The following is a 21,690-nucleotide window of genomic DNA, read 5'->3' on the forward strand; positions in this document are numbered from 1 at the left end:
GGCGCTGAGAGGACCTGGGCCGGGCTTGCTTCAGGCCCAGTCCACAACTGGATGGATATGCACACAGACACGTGCACTCCCGACCGACCGAGACCATCCCGCCCACCGCCAGTTTTGCTCGTTCCGATCTCCGTCCAGTCCACACGCCGGGCCGCCGGAGTAGAGTCCTCCGCCGCCGGCTCCCAAACTTGCGCTGGATTCTAGCTCGAGGCGAGTAGCACTGCTAGTTCGAGGTGTCACCGGCGTTGGCGGTGGAGCAGGGCACCTGAGACGGGGAGGGAGATGGAGGCGAAGCGCCGGCACGTTCCCGGCCACGACGGTCAGGTAAGAGCTATAGCCGCGTACCTTATATCCACTCCAACACCATGAACTACCCTTCTAATCGATCACTTTCTCACCGATCCTTTGCCCTTCTAATCGCAGGCGCAGCTGTAGGCATTCGCAGTTGATGATGGATCAGTAGTCGTTGGAGCAGTCGGAGAAGACAATGAGCCCCTTCACCTGCCGGAAGGACCTGTCTTGTTGCGGCTTCAGCTTCGCCACCCGAGCCGCCTCTGCCGCTGCCACCGCCGCCTTGCGCTCCGACTGCTCAATGGTAAGTCAAAGCGCTTTCGTGTTCTTCCTCTGTAGCCCGCGAGGGTCCGTCTTCGTCGTCATCAACGACCGGTGGTAGACCCAAGCGAGGAGATGCTTGGGCTCCGCTAGCAACCTGCTGCGGCGGCGGCGCACGGATTGCTCCGTCGCGTCCCTCTTCCTTGCCCGCTGCATCTCGTGGAGGGCGACGTGCACGTCCGGAGGGTGGAGTGGGAACTAGCACCCACCGTTGCCCTCACGGAGCAACGACCATCGTAGGAAGGGGACGTCGTGGGGGTAGAGCCGATTGCATAGCCCTTGCGAAGCTGCGCGCTAGCCGGGAGGTGCCAGCTTAGGCGTCCGTGATACGCCTGCGAGGGAGCAGGATAGATCTGGAGCTACCTCCCGTGTTCACCTTGGACCGCTCCAGCGCAATGCGGAGGGTCAGCTCCCCATCGATGTTGAGTTAGGAGCCGAAGCAGTTGCCGGAGCTTGGCATCCTTTCCAGAGTCGCCGGTTTCAATTCAAATCGAAGAGGGGACAGAGCGAAAGAGAAGAGTGAACTGAGCTTGGGTTCCGGATTGGTATTTTGTGTGGGAGCGGAGTAGGTTCGGTGATGGGCCGGGTTGACATGGCAGACGTGCCTACCCGTTTCATATCCACCCTACATTTGTACTGGATATGAGAGACCACGAATAGCTTGGATGTTTGAGACCAGTTTAAGACGCATGATTGGATTCGATTTCTTTTTACCGGTCCATTCGTCCAGCCGTTTGAGGCGCCCGGATGTAGACATTGCAAGAAAGAAAGAACTGCACCTGGAATTAACCATTCTGTCCGTTCGCACCCACGTCGCGACTTTACTTTGGTATACTTTACCTAGATGGATGGATGGATATATATATAGATATATCTCCACAGAAAAAGCAAAAGCACCACACAATCGCGCACGTACCATCTGCCGGAGTGAGAGTGAGAGTGAGAGCGAGATCACTGACCGATGACTCTGACACGCGCGCACGTTGCGGTGAGATGCCGGACGGACAAAGTACATGTGATGTGGGCGTTCATGGATGGAGTACTGGCTACAGTAGCTAGCTATGCTAGCTAGTCTAGCAAGCATGCATGGGAGGGAGGGAGGGACGGGACCCTGGCCATTCCATTTGTAGCCTTCCCCATGTTTCCATCTACCGACTGCAACCCATCACCGGATCACCCTCTCCTGCCTCGCATCTGCAGTGCCTACCTTCCCTCTTCCTCCATTATTAATGCCCTTCTCACCCCCCCCCCCCCCCCACCCTCTCCGATAGATCAGCTACGCCAGCCTCTCCAACATGACGGTATGCCGTCAGCGCCTCCCTCCCTTGCTTGCTTGCTTGCTTCCTTCCTCAAGATCATATCGCTACTACGCATTTCCTTATTATTTTTCTTATTATCTACACCAGCTCCGTTCGTAAATATCAGACGTTTTGGCAGTTTAAATTGAACTGCCCAAACGTCTTATATTTAGGAATGGAGGCAGTACGATCTCTTGGAGCCACTGGTTTTCCTTTTACTTTGGGTTTCTCTGCTTCGGGTGCCGGATGGATGCTGCTTTCCCGCCCTTTCACTGCTTACCCTTTGTTTCGTTTCTTTCCTTCATGTTGGCCGCCTCGGCTGTTTTCATCTCGAGCATTGCAGGGCGAAAGCCATGCAGCGATCATGCCCTCTTCTCGCTTCGCTGTTTTCTGTTTATTGCTTCGTGATTTGCGATCTAATTAATCATGAGAAAACGTTTTCATCGAGGCCCGGTTCTCTTCAGTTTAGTTGATACGAATGGCAGTTTCATCCATCAGTTCATCACCATCTTGTGTTCTCGTGTTCTTGGTGTCACAGCTCCTGGGTTGGATGCACCGGAAGTTGCGAAGCAATAATGACGTCTTCAAAGAGTTCAACACCACCGGAGGTATATACGCTCGCTTACTATCAGTCGATGCACTCACTTTTTGCATACTGATCTTTTCATGCTTCTCTCGTACTAGCTAGTAGGGCGACCATCTGATCCACGTAAATCATTTCCACGTGGTTTTTAAGTTGCACCCAAACTTTACTTAGATGAGGTGCTAAGCATATTAAATAGCTTAGCAACTTGCTTCATTTAATGATTTAGCAACTAAAGATCTTCATGTATTGGTGGGCTTCCTTCATTTAAATATTTTGCCTAGGTTCACGTGCTTAGCATTGTTTCTTCCAGGGGTCACCATACTCATCTCTCTCTTCTTAAATAACATGCCACATAAGATTTTTTGCCTACATGAAAGGCTTAGCATCTGTATAAGATGGAGCATTGGGAGGGGCCTTATATACTGGTCTTTTGGCCCGCATTCAAAGGTGCACGTAGCCATTTACCTCGGACCAAGAATATACGGCTGGATATGAGACCCAAGCGTCAGTGATATTTTTTAGCGTACGTGTGTGTTCTGGAAAGCTGGGCAATAGTCCAATGGTAACGTCGTAGTGGCCCATCGTTTCTGACCGTCAGAAGCGAATCTTCGATATCATATATATACTTTCCACGGGGTTCCTTCCCCGTTGGATCTCGAATCATGTATAGTTTGCTAGGATAATGGTACATACGTGAAGGATGGATCATTTTCGTTAGTGTACAGTTGCATGCCGGGATTTGAACAGTATATATTATGGACCACCCATGGAGATCTATGCACGTTGATTTGCCATCTTGCTCTTGGTCGCAATGGACATGGCACACCGGACCTACACACATGCCACTCCTTTCCAGCTTGAGCATGGCCAGTCCAACTGTGGCACCCAAATCATTCTATAGATAGATAGTACGGAGTATTTCTTTAAGCATATACTCCAACCAACCTTGTCCAATGTGTTTTTTCCCTTCTGTTTCCAAATGCCCGTATGTATTCCTGGATCACGGATTTCCCATCTAACCATTGAAGTTGTCAAGCCTCTATATATGCATGTCAATTGATATCTCTTTTTTTTTAACACGGATTTATGAATATCACATAATTAACAGTTGGATTGGTCTATCCCCCAAAAGGAAGAAGCTTGAAATGATTTAGCAAATGTATGGTTCTTAATATGTCCAATGTAGGTGGGGCCTGCAACTGCATCGCTGGACTAGCCTCGCAGGACCATGAGTACTACGATGATGATGCGTTCGTCGCCAACCATCCTTCACCGCCGGTCAACGCCGACGACCTCTTCACCTTCGGCGGCAGCGGCCTCCTTACCATTGGCACGCTAGGCTTCGCCGCTGTTAATGTCCCCGGAGAAGACGACGGCCACGAAGACTATGACGTCGATGATGAGGACTGCGTCGACATTGACCTTGACAACATCGATGGCACCATCGACGAAGTTGACAATGGCAATGTTGATGATGGCGCTCTCACACCTACCTTCACCTTCCCCCAGCTTGAGTCCGCCACTGCGGAGAAGGTGATGGTCAGCGTCGAGGCCATCGCGGAGAAAGATGACATTGCCACCACGGAGGACGACCTCATGCTGGTAAGCGCTGAGTTGGAGAAGGTCCTCGGGGGCAGCGACGTGCCGTCGGCGCGGGTAAGCTTCGCCATGGGCATCGATTGCCCACTGCAGGGCTTCCTACTTGGTTCCCCAGTGTGCAGCGACACTGAATCATGGCCAGAGAAGCGAAACAGTGGTGGACGTCGTGCCTCGCTCGGTGAGCTGTTCATGCGGACACGCTTCACGGAAGAGAAGGGCGCACTAGTCGCCGTCCAGGAGAGCGAGGATGGTGGGGAGAGGGAGGAAGGGAAAGTAGTGAAAGGCGGAGATGGCGGTCACAAAAGGACAAAGAAGTGGAGGGTGAAGGATGAGAAAGGCCATGGCGGCGACGGAGTGCCAGCCAATGCAACAGCCAAGAGCAAGTTTCAAAAGGTACACTTCTTGTTCGTCGTTTCCTTTGGCACATCGTCTATAAATTCGACAAATTAATTGATCTTTGGCTGTAAATTACTCTACCTTCTGTTAATTCCTAAACATCGATGTTATTGTTTGAGTTTCTCTCTTTGGGCTTTGACCATTGCATATGTATTACGTTCTGTATGACTGATCAATATGTTTTAACCATTTTTGATATTTTTAGTCCATGGAAATATTTCTGTGTCTCCACTAGCTTTTTGGAAATATAATTTGATTTAATGAGAATAGCAACTTGCACTTTGAACCGATCCTAAGACACAGGCGGACCATATTTTAGTTTGAGTTGAGTAACACAATTATCACATCACAATAATACCATCCCTACTTACTATCCCACTATACGTTGCACTAAGTTTTCAAATTTAAAACACAAGTAGTTAAATTATAGCTTAATTGAACATTTTAAGCAGTTACCCAACTAGTTATCAAAATTGAAAAATATACTGAGTTTATCTGGAACATTTATGTATTTATGAATCTAAAATAATGTCAATCCATAAAAATCAGGGATGAAAAGGAAGAAAAAAAACCATTAGACCTAATTATTTGATTTACCTTTCAGTAGAATTATCAGAAATTATTATGATCTTTTGTCCAATCAATCACCTCTGAGCACGTTACAATTTCGAAAGAAAAAAAATCATTTCTGTTTTTCGGTGGCAGTTTGCTTTAGGGTTCAGCATAGGTGTGTTGGAAATTGGTCCAACAGTACTTAATTACCAAGCAAAAGATCAAAGCAGCACTGAAAGTCCAATTACTGATCAGAAGAGACCTTGCAATTAGATGATCTAGTGCTCCTCTATATCCCACTGCTTCAGTAATATCATTTCGTTTCAACCATCATTATCATAATTATTAGTTATTATGTTCCTATGGGAAACGTCCATTCCAATCTAGCTTCTAATTAATGCGTACGGCTGCCAAGTGCCAACTAGGTATTGTCAACTTGTTGGTAAAAGTGGGCGCATTGAGTTGACATGGCAATTTGTTTGGAAACTCCTGTCTAATGCTATCTTTATGCATCCCAGCTTTCTTGATGGACCATTTCATTTGTCAGTTTATCCTTAGCCACTTAAGAAAGATGCCTGGCCTTAGCCTTTGACATGATGCTTTAAATTGGAATATATGTTTTATTTTTCGAGGGAGAGTTCATTCAAAGGAAGAAGCGTTAATTTGTTCATGTGTATTGCAGATCCTGAAAATCTTCCACAGGAAAGTCTACCCTGAAAGCACTATGCTGACCAAGAAGAACCGCAAGCGGGGTACCCCAGACAACGGCGGCGGTGGCGGTGCCACTGACGAGTCGGTGCCCTCACCGACTCCGAAGAAGACCAGGCCACGCAGGCTGAGCTTCGGCTGCTGCTGCACGAAGCGCTCCTTCAGCGCCTCCCCTGTTGACGACGGCGGTGAGGAGCTCAACGGCGACAAGAGCGGCCACTGGATCAAGACCGACGCAGACTGTGAGTGCAATTAATTAATATTGGCTTTTCTTTCTCTTTCTAGTGGGTCAGTCAGTGTTACTAATAGTGCTTGTGCATGCCCATCATTCATTCTCGAAACCACCTAGCATGCATGTACAGTAACAACCTTTCCCATCACCTAAATGGACACTTGACAGTGAGATATTCCCTACTATTTTTGGAGAATGTTCAAGAATTCGCCAGCTATATCAATCTAGCATATGCACAGTAATCCCATCACTAAAATGGACACTTGACAGCGAGGGATATGTTCCTTACTATCATATGGAGAATCTTCAACCAGATACTACTGTATGATGCTGCAGATTGCACTGTACTTACACTCACACCTTCACGTCTTTGTGACTTTGATGATGCAGACCTGGTACTGGAATTATAGATGCATGGATGCAGGGAAGCTGGAAGAATCAACAACTGTTGGCCTGAATGTGATGATGAACGAATGGAGCATATATAGTGAGTGTGTATCATATGTGTTTTCCAATCCTTATCCCCCTGAATGTGTTGTATGTGTCAAGAGCATAAAGAGAGAAAACGACTGTGAAATTATATCATGTCAATCAAGTGTGTGGTGATGTGTACAAGTCCCTGTGGGCTTGTGACAGAGATCACCACGACGTGTACTAAGATTTGATTTGCCTCCTGTTGATGCGATTGGTGCTTTGGGATCTTAGCTGATGGCCTTGTGTGGGTGCAACAGTAGTAGGGCCTGCCTGGTCTTTGCTTCCTCTTGAATGAACTCTTGTTAGTGGATTGCTTGCATTGCACGATTGGGGAGATTGCTTTCAGGCTGGTTGGTGCGTAGGCTATTCCAGATCATCTCGTGCCAGCCCGGGGCCTAGCTATCTAGCCGCCAATGACAAGTACGTGCTCAAATCCAAACGATAGGAGCACACTTACTTGGCCGTGCTTTCTGATCGATCTTGTGAGACGTACGTGTGCTGCTGATCAGGACATGGTCTTGGTTTTTAGGACCGGGCCTAACTAAGCATGGATGCCTGAAGGCCTCTTTGTGATCAATTATTATGGGGGAGGGGGCAGGGCGAAGCGGATTAGAATCCAAGTCAAAATCAGCCTCAATTCCCTCATTTTTCATTGGATTCAGTGTATCAGTTTGACAATTCATGGCGTAGCAAAATAAGGATCAGAGGTTTGGTCTAAAAATACCTTTTATCCAACTTGCACCGTAGCCATCACTAATGCTCTGTGTATGCACGTATGTTTAAATTACATCACTATAAGGATCCGATCTGAATCTATATATGTGGCAGTGTGCGATACATGTATAAAAGGAATCCCAAAACCGACTAGCATAACATTGAACGACATAAGCCAACATTGAACGAATAATCTCACAGACCGGCAACGACAATTTTAATAAGGCTTATATAAAACTCCGAGTCAAATGTTACTCTGTACATACTACAATTTCTCTGATCTATATGGCCCAAATTAGGGTGAAGCTTGACCTTAATACCATGTATGCAAGGAATAAAGCTAAAGGTGTCCATGCCTACTCTTTATCGGCTAGAAATCCGGAGGGAGGACCCACATGCCAGTTGAAGAACGAGGAACGGCCATAGTTCCCGTTGATTTGATCCGCCGCATGGCATCCTCACTGCTTTCGCCTAGCATAGGACATATATGGTCACCATGGTCGTCCAACTTCACCAAGTACGTCACGTTGTCGGTGTAGATGCAGTTGCTTTGCGCCCCGCGGCGCCTCACTGATGGCACATACACCGTCTTGGATCACATTTTCGCCATGATCCTCCGTGAGTAGCACGTGGGAGTAGAATGACCTATGCTATGGATATCACCTTATGCGGTCATCCGAGTTGATGACAACAGTACAACATGCTTGTTTTTCGGTCACGATTGTTGTTACTACACAATCTACAGTCATACCATTATATGATTTGCATTCATGCTTCAATCACACACGAACTCAATCTGAATAGAAAGTTCATCACGTCCAAACACGTAAAGAAATTAAGCAACATAACTAAGCCAAGAATGAATAATTCATAATTTTTGTATGCCACGACACAGTATACAAACCATACTACAGATTGAGAGACTATTTTAACAAGGCATATATATCTTATAATAAAATGCAGATTTATATATTATTGGTATTTCCACAACCTATATGTTCCAATTTATGTTAAATGTTGGCCTTAGACACTAGGGATAAAATAAAAAAGATGCCACCTAAGACCATTCTTGATCGGCTAAATGTCTCGAGGGAGAACCCATATGCGACATGAAGCGTGATCAGCTACATAGCAGGCAGCTGATTTGATACTCCACATGGCATCATCATATTCATTGTCAACTTGGTCATCCAACCAAGTTGAATGCACGAGATCATCGGTATAGATGCAGTTTCTCTGCACCCCGCCGCATCCAACAGCCGTCATGTACACTGTCTTGGACCACATCTCCCCTAAAAATAAGGCGTTGTCACCCAAGCTCGTTACCTCCTCCCACCTATGAGTGCACTCTGTCGTTGATGTTGATTCGTTAGCAAGTTGAAACACTTTAATATAAGGCGCACGGAAATTCGTCATAACCATCGCCAACTTGCCGTGCCACTCAATGATGTAGTTTCGACATGCGACACGGTTACTAAGCATTCGGATCAGGAGCCGGCGAGGTTCGCGGGTGATTACCGGCCTGCCGTCTTTCTTCACACATATTTCAAACTTCACTAGGTCGTCAAAGAAGGTAAGGCCATGGAGTTGTCCATTGTAGAATATGATGTCCTTTAGTCTCGGCCGATCAAGTTGTTTCACTGTCCACATGTTGTCCTTACAACCAACCCGACAGATGGCGATGCCACATTGGGGGATGATGGTGGCCAGCATACATCCACTTATGGTGGGGGATTCCGAGAAGACAACCTTTTGAATTATGTTGCTCGAGCCGCTGGACGAGACTGTGCTCATGTCCTTTGCAGGGAGTGGCACCTCAACACCGGAGAAGAGGTTCACGACCGCAAGCTGCATGTCGTGTCCGAGCATGGCGACCCAGCCACCGTCGTAAGCTCCCACAAACCGCTTTCCAATCGCTTTGCTCGGGAGAGGGATGTGTAAGAACTGGTCGTCCTCAGGACAGTATATGTTCTTCGTCTTGATGCCATTGACGCCATTGTCGTGCGATGAGGAGAAGAGAAGCCACGGTATAGTGGGCGGAGCCGTGTGCCGCGGCGCGATTGCAGAGGCTCGCCACGACCTGCAAACGGCGGCGAAGCGGATGCGGTGGAGCAAGCCGGGGACTTTGACGTAGACCACATGGAGGAGATCGTCGGGGAGATCGGACCAGTTGTGCGTTGACGTCATTGACGGCACGCTCTGTGGGATGCTAGCTAGGTACGGCGCCGCCGGACCGTACGTACGTCGATCTGCGACGACGAATCGAGGACCTGCTTAATTAAGATTCGATCTGTCGATTACAACCGTGAGTAACACGTGGTACGTACATATATGTTCTCAAGCCATTGCGTAAACAAGCTACGAAGGGCTACTTATGTTTCCAATCTAAACTTATCGGGCCCACCTTTAGTCGGTAGACGGCTTCAGCGGCAGATTGTTTTTACTCAAGTCCTGGCGGCTGGAACCCTAGCCGCCGCCAGGAGACAATCTTCTAGCACCGTCCTCCGGCGACTCCCCTTCACCAGCGATCCTGATCGTCGGTGACGGGGAGGTCGTCGGGTCCATGCGCGTGAATCGTTTTTACTCTCTCGTAGTCTAGGTTTTTAGGTTGTTCATCGTCTTGGCTTCGGCGGCGACGATGACGGCGCTGAATAAAGATTTTTCGGATCTTTCCCTAACGAGGCTATCAGTCATATGGTTGAGGATGAATTTGGAAACCAGTATGTTCAAGTAAGAATGGCGTAGCGACGGCGGCATCCTTGTGGTGGACCTGTGCCCTCCGGCTCCGCCGTTGCGATGGTGTTTGCTCCAGCATCGACGCGGAGCTTGGGAGGTAGTCCAGGAGCGGATGCAGATTATGGTCTGCATCGACGATATCTAGAAGACGGGCGTGTGCTGGGTTCGTGGTTTGTGGATGGCAGGTATGGTTTCCTTCTTCGGCTTCTTAGTCGTAGTGGGCTGCCAGATCTGGAGTTCGACGGCGTCTTCAGGGTGTTCCCCGATCTGATGCGTTCAACAACAAGGGCTTAATTTTTGGTGGGCCATCTTTGAGGTCCGCAAAGCTGCATATCAGCGATGCAGCCGCTTCAAACTCGGATGAGGAGGTGATCCGTCATTCTTTTCTTCAGTGGCTGATGTGGTGGTGCCGGAGGCAGGTGGCCGGCGTTGGCGTCAAGCTTAGAGATGTTCTTCTATCCTTTTAGTTTTATCGTATCAGTCCTTATGTGCCGTGTACTTTATGATATGAATGAGACACATATATCATGCAAAGGAAAAACTTATCAGGCATTTGATTTTAATAGGGGTGGGCTCCTTGCCCCCGCACCGATCCACTAATAATTCTCCACATCAGCCATTTAGGCTGGTTGTAATGGGAGTATCATAGCTAGTATCATGCATGCCAACTAGGCAACTTTGATGAGTTTGCATAGAATTAAATGAAGTAAGAGAGGGTTGAGTATCATATCATGATGCCGTATCATAATAAATGCTCCACTAGTATGTGTCATGCATGACAATAAATAAAGTCATCTATGATACTACCATATGATACTATGCATTAGGAAGGTAGTATCATACACTAGTATCATATGCATGATACTAAGTTATGATACTACCCATTACAACCAGCCTTATGTAAAATCTTCACGTACCTTTAAGTGGATCTAGCAAAGCCCATTCACACGCTGCAGCCGGACTCGGAGACCGAATTCCGTTTCCGTGCGAACATACAAGCTGCAAGCAAGAGTAGACGTGGACACGTGTTTTCTGCATCGCTGAGAAAATTCATTTAAGTCGTTTCCGTTGAGCTTCTTGTATGTATTGAGTTTCGACCGATAGGAAGAGTACACGTTGGCTGCAAAAAGGAAAAAAACAATCAAGAAAAAAATTTATGTCTAGTCATTTCAATAAAAATAAAGATAACTCTAGTCGTGTAGATTAACCTTCTGGTCTTGTGTTTTGTCGAGAGAGAGAGGAGCTATATACGAAGACCTAATAATCTACTCATGTTCGTAGCCGACTCAGAACGGAATTGCCCCTCATCGTCTTGACGGGGTGACACGAGAGGCGATCTCAATCCCTTTTTTTTTGCGGCCTACCTCTCGGATCTCTCTTCCCTCGCCGCCGCTAGGCAAGGCCCTTGCGACCCACGATGGCGGCGGTGCCCCGATGGTTTCATGGTGGCGTTTCAAAGCAAGCAGTAGCGACTGTACCATGGCATCGATCTTTGATCATATTTCAGCAGCGATCACAAGCTGCAGCAGATGCGGGTGTGGGACGTGCACGCCTTGATCTGGTGCACGCGTTCGGTGTTGTGGCCCTGGAGCGGCCCACCTCTTGCTTCGGGCGTGGTGGCCATTTGAGCCACGCTGCGTCTATGGTCAAGCACAACCTGGCTTTGTGGATGTCCGTGACGGCACACACGGAGGTGTGGCAAGGTGCCGTTCCCAGATCTGGCCACGTTCCGTGGCCCAATCGGCCTCTGGGAGGGCTCTCTCCAGTGAGATGGCAGTCAGTTGTGGTGTGCTCTACAATGGGTGCTGCTTTCACGTAGCGACGACCGCTCCTCCAAACGCAGGCACAACGATTTCGTGTCCGATGAGGATCATGCAAGGGAGGCAGATATTAGGGAGAAGCTGCAGCGTGCCGCTGTGAGGCGGTGCGAGGTGTCGCCTACGTTCGGAGTCCACGGTGCCAGATCTGAATCGGGGCTACGGAAAGATGACCAGTTTCAGTCTGGCCGGGGTGGCGGCTGGGGTGGTGGCGGCTTTGGCAAGAGTGCTCGTAGGGGCAACCGGAATGCCAGAAACTTCATAAGAACAAGGGGTCCAACAATTCTTCTTGAGAAAAGAAAAAACAATAGGAGGCTGGCTACCTCTGGATCTGGAAAAACGTCGTCTTCTTCGGCTCTGGCCGCTGACTACTTCAAGTATGGTCGCCTCGGCCATTACAACCAGATTGTCACAACACTCCTCTCGGTTTCCTATGGAAGGTCATTCAGCCAGTAATTGTGATGCTCACGCGGCAACACCGCAGTTGAAGATGGTGGGACTTGGCGTCCATGGGGATGGCTACGTCCATCTTGAGTTGCCGGAGCAGGCCACGGAGCTGGTGGTAGCCAATCCTTTGCTCGTTGCATCAATCCTTCTGGAATCGGGTTTGATCTTAGTTGAGGCACTCGTGCCGGAGCTCAATTCCCTCATGGAAGTGGAAGATTGGAATTGGAATATCTCTCAACTGTCCGTGCAAGAATGAGAAAAGACATTCTCCCATGCATGGTATATACCGTGCATCTATCGACCACTCACTCTCTTTGAGATTCGGATCCATGCATGCATGTTCTCATTGTATTGTTTAGTAAACCACAATTTATGACTCTGCCAATCAGTCACTTTTTCTCCATGTGCAGACAACTTTTTCCTATACTAACCTGCAATATCTCTCCTCTCACCCCCGAAGTAAATACCAGCAGTACTACACTCACTCATGCCTTATTTTTACTAGTAAGTTGAACGTGCTTCGCACGCTAACCTATAAAACACGCGCTTGACTGATGGATTATCCACGGAGCACATTGGCGAGTTTTATATCTTCGCATTTGGAAGCTCACCTCCAATGCTTGCTACTCCACTGTCTCGGCATCCAATGCCCATTTTCTTGGTTTGACTTCGTCTTTGATCAAGCTGACAGTTTCGAAGGCTTGGGCACATTCAAAGTGCAATTTTTTTGCTCGGCAAATGATAATTGCAAAAAAGAGGATAGCCTAATTGTAGCTTTTGCCATCTTTGCAAATGTCACATGGAGACCTCGGGACACATCCTATTCCAATGCCAATATACACATATAATTTGGTGCATGATCAAAGATTGGCTTTCGCCGCAAAAAAAAATATTGGCTTGGAAAAAGGGACCTCGATCCCGGAAATTGGCAATATTCAACTCCACCCACACTTGGTGGACCGAAGCGGTCGACTCAAATGAGCAACCAAACAATGCCATGCCCTATCTTCTTAAGCACGTGCCATGGGAGATTTTGAATGAGGAATGCTTGAATTTTTCACAATTTTGCATCTTTGCGTATATCACCCGGGTGAAACACTTAGGGGCGATCATTCCTGGAGAGTAGTTTTTTCTTTTTTTGCAAATTTCCTGGAAAGCAGTCTGTTTGCTCCTTTTTGAATACGACTTTGTACTTGCTCTTTACTCCTTGCTCATTTAATAAAAAGGTAAAACTTAATAAAACCTTTACCATCTAAAATACTCCCTCCGTTTTAAATATAAGTCTTTTTAGAGATTCCAATGTGGACTACATACAGAGCAAAATAAGTGATTGTACACTTTAAAATATGTCTATATACATCCGTATGTAGTTTCTATTGGAATCTTTAAAGAGAATTATATTTAGGAACGGGGGAAGTATGAGATGGTGAGCATATTAGAATGTGAAGCATCTATTTAGTTTCTTCTATGTCTATGGATTGGTAGAAATGTCTGTCTTTGCTTAGAAAAATGTGACTTGTACACGCTAGTTAGATTAATTGCCCGCAAAATATCTTGGATAGTGGTGCGTTAAACCCTTTTTATACGGCGGCTGAATCGTAATACTCCTTTTTATGACATCAAAATCGTGGTACTCCTAGTTATGTGATTAGATAGGTACCGGCTCGGTCAAGCTAAAAAAATCCATCCATTGGGACCGGCCAGACCGCAAACGGGTAAGTTTCTGGAACAGCCTTCTAGCTTCTATGTTTTTTAAGGGAACTAGAAAACATGCCCGTGCTTTGCAACGGGAGAAAAAAATATCGCACACCCAAGCCCAATAAGCATGACTCAATACCCTAGATACATGTCCTCTATTTTCAACATGACTCTACACTTAAAAAATAGTAGCTAGTTCAAAGTTATTCATCAAATACTAACTCGTTAATTCCACTTAAAAGAAATTAATAGGTTAATCCTTTAACCCGTCGAACGGTAATGCTCTTCTTTTGTGATGCTTGGATGAATGGTGAATTTCAGAAACTCACCTCATCCCCCTTCTTCTGAACATATACTTCGTGCTTCACTACGGAGCAAAAGAGAGCAACAACTCCAAGTGTGTCGCAACAATTGCTAATGTTCCTCTCTCGCATCACGTGTCTCTATGGAGGGAATGTAGAACTTTGATATTTGGTACTTCATATGACAGTAAGAAAATAAGTCATGCTTTAAGCAAACTTGCTAGTTAACAACCATTATTGCACACACACTTTAGTTTTATAAAGTATATAGTTTATTTTGCATACAGCAAGAAGGCGGTGATCTTCCAAGGCGATATAAGCTCTTCACTGCCCATGTTTCAAAAAAAATTCTCTTGACTACCCCTGTCAGGTTTGTAAGCAGAACCAATTCCGAGTCTTTCTTCTCCCTCTGTCATCCCATTTAATTCGGAAACCAATTAGCATGAGTGCATATGTCCCTCCATTCCATTTAATTAGCCTCCTTCATCAAGTCTTTCTTCTTGATTTTCTATTTCCTTTGTTCTCGGGGCGACTTGCTGATATTCCGATAGCTTATAAATGTATTTAAATTGGTGGAATTAAGTCTAAGGAACCGAGGTGGGACTAATAGATATGAATCATGTTTCTTAGCAAAATTGGGAGCGAGCTCAGATGGCTGTTGCCTTCCCTTGAGGTCCCGAGTTCGAACTCAATAGGGTGCAAGAATTTTTCGCAACCATATTTTTTCTGATGGACAGAAAACACACAAGCGCGAAGCAGTCCCAATTCGACCCATGTAGGACGACAGACGAAAATAAAGGGACGGTCACCTTAACCACCTTGTACGTTGTCTGGGCCGGTCAGCTTGCGGTTGTTTTATTTCCCTGGCCAGTGTTAATGTATACAAATAAATTGCAACCCGATAATTTTCATATGAGGGCTCTTGGTCTATTGGTTGTGAAGTATCTTTGGCGTGCCTGAGGTCTTGAGTTTGACGTCCCATGAAAGCCCCTTTTTTAATCTTTTTCGCTTCCTGTGAGCTGTTGCGTGAGCCACCAGCGGACGATCGAACGAAATCTGGAAGGGGCGAATCGTTATTTTCCAAGACGGACAAAAATCTTATGGTCCCATCATATAACCAAAAAAATTGGAGAAACAATCCGTCCTTTAATATTAGGTAAAGATAAAGAATGCCGTATAGCTTCTAGGTGGTTCCCGCAGCTGGTTCAGTGTGGACCTCTGCGACTCACGGCAGGAGAGGCGAATCCGGCGCATGCTAGCCGTTGAATACATAGTGCTGACGATTGATGAACGGTAGATGTCAATGTAGTGTGGGAAATCAGCTCCAACTCAAAGGCGTTTTGGCGGGAAGCTGGGAGGGAAGTGGTAAATCCAAATTCGAAGCTGCTACACTATAGTAGTAGTTATGTCATTAGACAGGTACCGGCTCTGTCAAGCTAAAAAAATCCATCCATTGGGACCGGCCAGACCGCAAACGGGTAAGTTTCTGGAACAGCCTTCTAGCTTCTATGTTTTTTAAGGGAAATACCGTATAGCTTCTAGGTGGTTCCTGCAGCTGGTTCAGTGTGGACCTCTGCGACTCATGGCAGGAGAGGTGAATCTGGCGCATGCTAGCCGTTGGATACATAGTGCTGACGATTGATGAACGGTAGATGTCAATGTAGTGTGGGAAATCAACGGCTCCAACTCAAAGGCGTTTTGGCGGGAAGCTGGGAGGGAAGTGGTAAATCCAAATTCGAAACTGCTACACTATAGTAGTAGAGATTGGGATATGAGAATATGATTCTAACATTTAAATTTATTTTACTTTTGAACCGCTAGTTTGATTTACGATACATTTGCATATTTGTGTTCCTTTTGAAGGGAACTTTAAAATAAGATCACCGTTAAATATATTTTGACAAGTTTTAAAATTCGAATCTGAAACATGGCGAGACCTTACGAAACTGTAAAAAAACTATGTACCAAGTTTCATCAAGTTTTCTATAGATCAATTAGATGTGCACAAAAACTCATTATGGTACATAGATCAGTTTTCTACAAGTCTTGTTTAAAATATATCATTGGTATAAAAACATTTGTCTAAATAGAATATAAAAGAAACTTTTATTTCAAAAGATATCAAGCATCTAAACAGTTACATAGAAGAGAAAATATATTTCTGTGATAGAGTCGTAAGAGGATAGGGGAGGCATGCAAAGAACAGGACATTATCTATATTTACAAAAAGGCTGGCACACAAATTAATGAGCATCTGACAGAAGTGAGACATACAGCAGGTGATTAGTACACTATGATATCTTTCCCACCCTGTAGACAATGCACGGTATATACCGTGCATGGTAGAAAATGCACTCTCGTGCAAGAATTCCATGTGTGCTTGTCAAACAAGCAAAGCATGCGTCTCTGGCTCTCTGCCTTACCAGTGGTGGTATGAAGCTTCCAATTTCTAAGCTCATACTGTTGTTCGCAGAGCCGGCCGCCGATGGAGAAGTGTGCTGTACTATTCAAGAAGTTTTGGTATGAGCGTAGCTGGCAGGACCTTCATACTGCTTTGGAGGCATATCTTTTTTGTGCACACGTTGCTGGTCCTCCCGTGTCTCCGGTGTATCTTTTGTCTTTTCATACACGTCTAGGAAGCCTAGCAGGTTCACGCACATATTCTTCGTCACGTGCATCACATCGATTGCGGAACGGACCTCTAGGTATTTCCAGTAAGGTAGATTCCAAAATATAGATTTTTTCTTTCACATAGGTGTGCGTCCCTCAGCGTCATTTGGAACAGATAGTCCGCCGGGACCCTTTTTAAAAATTACATGTAAATCATTGACCATATTAAATATGTGATCACCAGTACGGACGGCGGGTTTCTTCTGGTGATCTGCCTCGCCTTTGAAATGCTTACTTTTTTTTGACATTGATGGTTGGTCGGAAGACATCGACGATGCCCCAAGTACATATTCTTCTTGTATTTGTCCAAATATATATACTTTTGGTGTCATTTAGCGTGCATGCGTGGTATCCCTTGTTCGTCTGTCCTGAAAGGTTATTGAGAGCAGGCCAATCATTGATGGTTACAAACAACAACGCATGTTGGTCAAATTCCTACTTATCGTGCTCATCCCACACACGTACACCTTTTCCATTCCACAGCTGTAAACTTTCTTCAACTAATGGCCTTAGGTACACATCAATGTCGTTGCCAGGTTGCTTAGGGCCTTGGATGAGCACTGGCATCATAATGAACTTCCGCTTCATGCACAACCAAGGAGGAAGGTTATATATACATAGAGTCACTGGCCAGGTGCTATGATTGCTGCTCTGCTCCCCAAAAGGATTAATGCCATCCGCGCTTAAACCAAACCATACGTTCCTTGCGTCACCTGGAAAGTCCCCCCACTTTCTCTCGATTTTTCTCCACTGCGACCGTCAGCGGGTGCTCTCAACTTCCCGTCTTTTTTGAAGTCCTCTTTGTGCCATCGCATCAACTTGGCATGCTCTTTGTTTTGGAATAGACATTTCAACCGTGGTATTATAGGAGCATACCACATCATCTTGGCAGGAACCATCTTCCTGGGGTGCTCGCCGTCAATATCACCAGGGTCATCTCGTCTGATCTTATACCGCAATCCACCGTATACCGGGCATGCGTTCAAATCCTCGTACGCACCGCGATAGAGGATGCGGTCATTAGGGCATGCATGTATCTTCTGCACCTCCAATCCTAGAGAGCATAGAACCTTCTTTGCTCCATACATACTGTCGGGCAATTCGTTATCCTTTGGAAGCTTCTTCTTCAATATTTTCAGTAGCTTCTCAAATCCGTTGTCAAATACACAATTGTCTGCCTTCCATTGCAGCAATTTCAGCGTGGTACCGAGCTTTGTGTTGCCATCTTCGCAATTAGGGTACAACCCTTTTTTGTGATCCTCTAACATGCGATCGAACTTTAACTTCTCCTTTTGACTTTCGCATTGTCTCTTTGCATCAACAATGACTCGGTGAAGATCATCATCGGGCAGATCGTCTGATTCCTCTTGATCTTCAACTTCCCTTGTTGCAGCATCACCGTATTCAGGGGGCACATAGTTGTCATCATCCTCTTCTTCTTTGTTGTCTTCCATGAAAACCCCTCTTTCTCCGTGCTTGGTCCAAACATTATAGTGTGGCATGAAACCCTTCTCAAGCAGGTGGATGTAAATGGTTTTCGTGTCAGAGAAAGACTTCGTATTCCCACAGATAGGGCATGGACAACACATAAAACCATTCTACTTGTTTGCCTCAGCCACTTCGAGAAAATAATGCACGTCCTTAATGTACTCGGAGGCGCGTCTGTCACGGTATATCCATTCCCGGTTCATCTATGTGCATTATATATAATTAAGTGTGGCAAAAACGATTATAGAACATCACGAATAGAGAAATGACCAAATTAATAGAAGTTCATCATCACATTAAATCCAAAGTACAGTAGTGATCAAATGTTATTACTGAAAAAATAAATACATAAAGTTCATACATAGTTTTCATTGAACAACATATAGCTCTTTGCTAGAGCATCTAATTAAACAATACATTGATAGTATGTAAAATATTTCAATGCAACAACATATGCGATCATAATCGCAACTAAGGTAACAATTGATCCAACGGCATAATGGTACCAAATCTCAGTATGAATGGCATATTTTTTAATCTTTCTAATCTTCAAGCGCATTTTATTCATCTTGATCTTGTGATCATCGACGATATCCGCAACATGCAACTCCAATGCCATCTTCTCCTCCTCAATTCTTTTCAATTTTTTCTTCAAGTAATCATTTTCTTTTTTCACTAAATTTAACCTCTCGACAAGAAGGTCGGTTGGAATTTCCGGTTCACATACCTCCTAGATAAAACATCTATGTCACGTTGGTCGGCATAATTGTCAAAAACACTAAATGAAACAAATAGTTATAAACGATAGTATATACCACATCCGAATCATAGACAGGACGAGGGCCGACAGGGGCGGATACCAAAACCATCACACTATATAATAACAAACAATAATAATAGTAATAAAATTATAAAAGTATCAATCTAAATCATACAAGTAAGAATTTTTTTCTTTTAGAAAGAAGATAAGAACAAGAGGCTCACCACGGTGGTGCCGGCGACGAGATCGGCGCGGGCGATCGATGGAGGTGAGGATGGGGACAGGATAGGACGGATCGCCAAACCTAGACAAATCTTGAGGAAAATGGAGTTTGGACAAGGAGTTTCGAGAGGAGAAAGCTTAAGTGTGGCTCGGTCATTTCATCGAATACCTCATGTGCATAGGAGGTGAGCTAGAGCACCACAAAGCTCTCCCACGGCCGGCCAAAAAAACATAGCAGTGCACTGCTCTGCTCGCGGGCATGGGGTATATATAGGCCTCTCTTTAGTCCCGGTTGGTGGCCAAAACCGGGACTAAAGTACCACATTTGATCCCGGTTCCAGACACCAACCGGGACTAAAGGTTGTGGGCCAGGAGCGAGGTCCATTGGTCCCAGTTTGTGTCTAGAACCGGGACCAACGGTGTCAGACGAACCGGGACTAATGGCCCTCGAGGCCCGGGCCGCCCCCCTGGCCTCATGAACCGGGACTAATGCACCCACTGGTCCCGGTTCGTAGGAGAACCGGGATTAATGCCCTTTTCAGGCCTGGTCCAGAGCCCTGTTTTATACTAGTGGGTCCTAGCCTGTAGCAGGCAGAGTGGTAGGTCATCATAGGGGATGGAGGCATCCGTCGGTGCAGCTAACTAGCTTGTCAGGAAGGTGCTGAATAAGATCGAAGGATTCAATCTGTGGACACAAACAAAGACGAACGAAGATCAGATCCATGTGGATTCACCAATGAAAAATGCCGATCAAATCCAGCGAGATCTCCTGGACACAAACGTCCACACGCCCTTTGATGAGGCTAGAAGCAAAACCAGGAGGGAGGCTAAAAACATATTCCATCTTCAGAAAGGGCCATCACCGTCTCCGCATCTCTAAACATGACACAAAGCCTAACAAAATTTGAAAAAGCATAAAAAAATGAAGCCCTGCCCACTGGAAAGAATCAAGATCCATTACATCTCCATGGCCCTGAGGCCACAGGAGACAAGGCAGAGTGATGGCGGTGCCAACAGGATGCAACAGAAACCCTAGTGCATACTTATGCGGGTCGAGGTGGTGTGTGATACTTCCAGATCATAGCGACGTGGCTAATGATTCAAAAGAGCTTAGGGCCTCTTTGATTCGCAGGATTGCAAAAACATAGGAATAGGAAAACGTAGGATTAGAATGACATGCCCATTGGATTCCTATAGGATTTGAGGGCCTCTTTGATTCAAAGGATTTTCATAGGATTTTTGAAGGATTAGAATCCTTAGAAAATTTTCCTATGTTGATCGTTTGATTCAGAGGATTGAATCCCATAGGATTTTTTCCTATGGATTTGTTTGTACTACATTTCATAGGAATTCTAGCATCCACTCTGACCTCTTGAAATCCTTTGTTTTTCCTGCGCTACAATCAAATAAAACGCTCAAAGCAAGCAAGCGCGCGGGGAGGGGGGGGGGGGGGTGAGGGGGGGGGTTGATTACGGCCATAGAGAGAGCGACAAAGACGACAAACTATGCTATTAGAAACTGAATACCTAGGTGTTAGATGCATATAATCCTCCTGGTGCAAGTCATCATTAAGAAAGGCATTTTTAACGTCAAGCTGAGACACAAACCAATGGCGAAAAGAGGCTGTCGGTGTCAAAACCGGCAGTTCTCGGGTAGGGGGTCCTGAACTGTGCGTCTGAGGATCAAATGTAATGATAACCCGCAAGTATAGGGTATCGCAATAGTTTTCAAGGGTAGAGTATTCAACCCAAATTTATTGATTCGACACAAGGGGAGCCAAAGAATATTCTCAAGTATTAGCAGTTGAGTTGTCAATTCAACCACACCTGGATAACTTAGTATCTGCAGCAAAGTATTTTGTAGCAAAGTAGTATGAAAGTAACGATAACGATAGCAGAAGTAACAGTAGCAGTTTTGTAGTAATTGTAACAGTGGCAATGGCAAAGTAACTAAGCAAAGCACAATATGTGAAAAGCTCGTAGGCATTGGATCAGTGATCGATTATTATGTCGGATGCGATTCCTCATGTAATAGTTATAACATAGGGTGACATAGAACTAGCTCCAGTTCATCAATGTAATGTAGGCATGTATTCCGAATATAGTCATACGTGCTTATAGAAAAGAACTTGCATGACATCTTTTGTCCTACCCTCCCGTGGCAGCGGGGTCCTAATGGAAACTAAGGGATATTAAGGCCTCCTTTTAATAGAGAACCGGACCAAAGCATTAATACTTAGTGAATACATGAACTCCTCAAACTACGGTCATCACCGGTAAGTATCCCGATTATTGTCACTTCGGGGTTAACGGATCATAACACATAATAGGTGACTATAGACTTGCAAGATAGGATCAAGAACTCACATATATTCATGAT

General features: G+C 45.7%; 1 protein-coding gene across 2 annotated transcripts; it reads left to right on the forward strand.

Annotated features, from left to right (window-relative positions):
- The first annotated feature begins 457 nt into the window (after window positions 1-457).
- LOC123140061 (protein LAZY 1) lies at window positions 458-6,687 on the forward strand. Of its 2 annotated transcripts, none has more exons than XM_044559785.1 (5): window positions 458-595; window positions 2,449-2,518; window positions 3,683-4,488; window positions 5,726-5,993; window positions 6,374-6,687. In XM_044559785.1, the coding sequence occupies exons 1-5, from the start codon at window positions 488-490 to the stop codon at window positions 6,391-6,393; spliced, it is 1,272 nt and encodes a 423-aa protein (XP_044415720.1). In that variant the 5' UTR covers window positions 458-487; the 3' UTR covers window positions 6,394-6,687. The 2 variants fall into 2 exon arrangements, with proteins under 2 accessions (XP_044415720.1, XP_044415721.1); XM_044559786.1 differs by lacking the exon at window positions 458-595 and adding an exon at window positions 1,819-1,913.
- Window positions 6,688-21,690: the final 15,003 nt, after the last annotated feature.

Source organism: Triticum aestivum, chromosome 6B, assembly GCF_018294505.1.
Source record: "Triticum aestivum cultivar Chinese Spring chromosome 6B, IWGSC CS RefSeq v2.1, whole genome shotgun sequence".
Lineage (NCBI taxonomy): Eukaryota > Viridiplantae > Streptophyta > Magnoliopsida > Poales > Poaceae > Triticum > Triticum aestivum.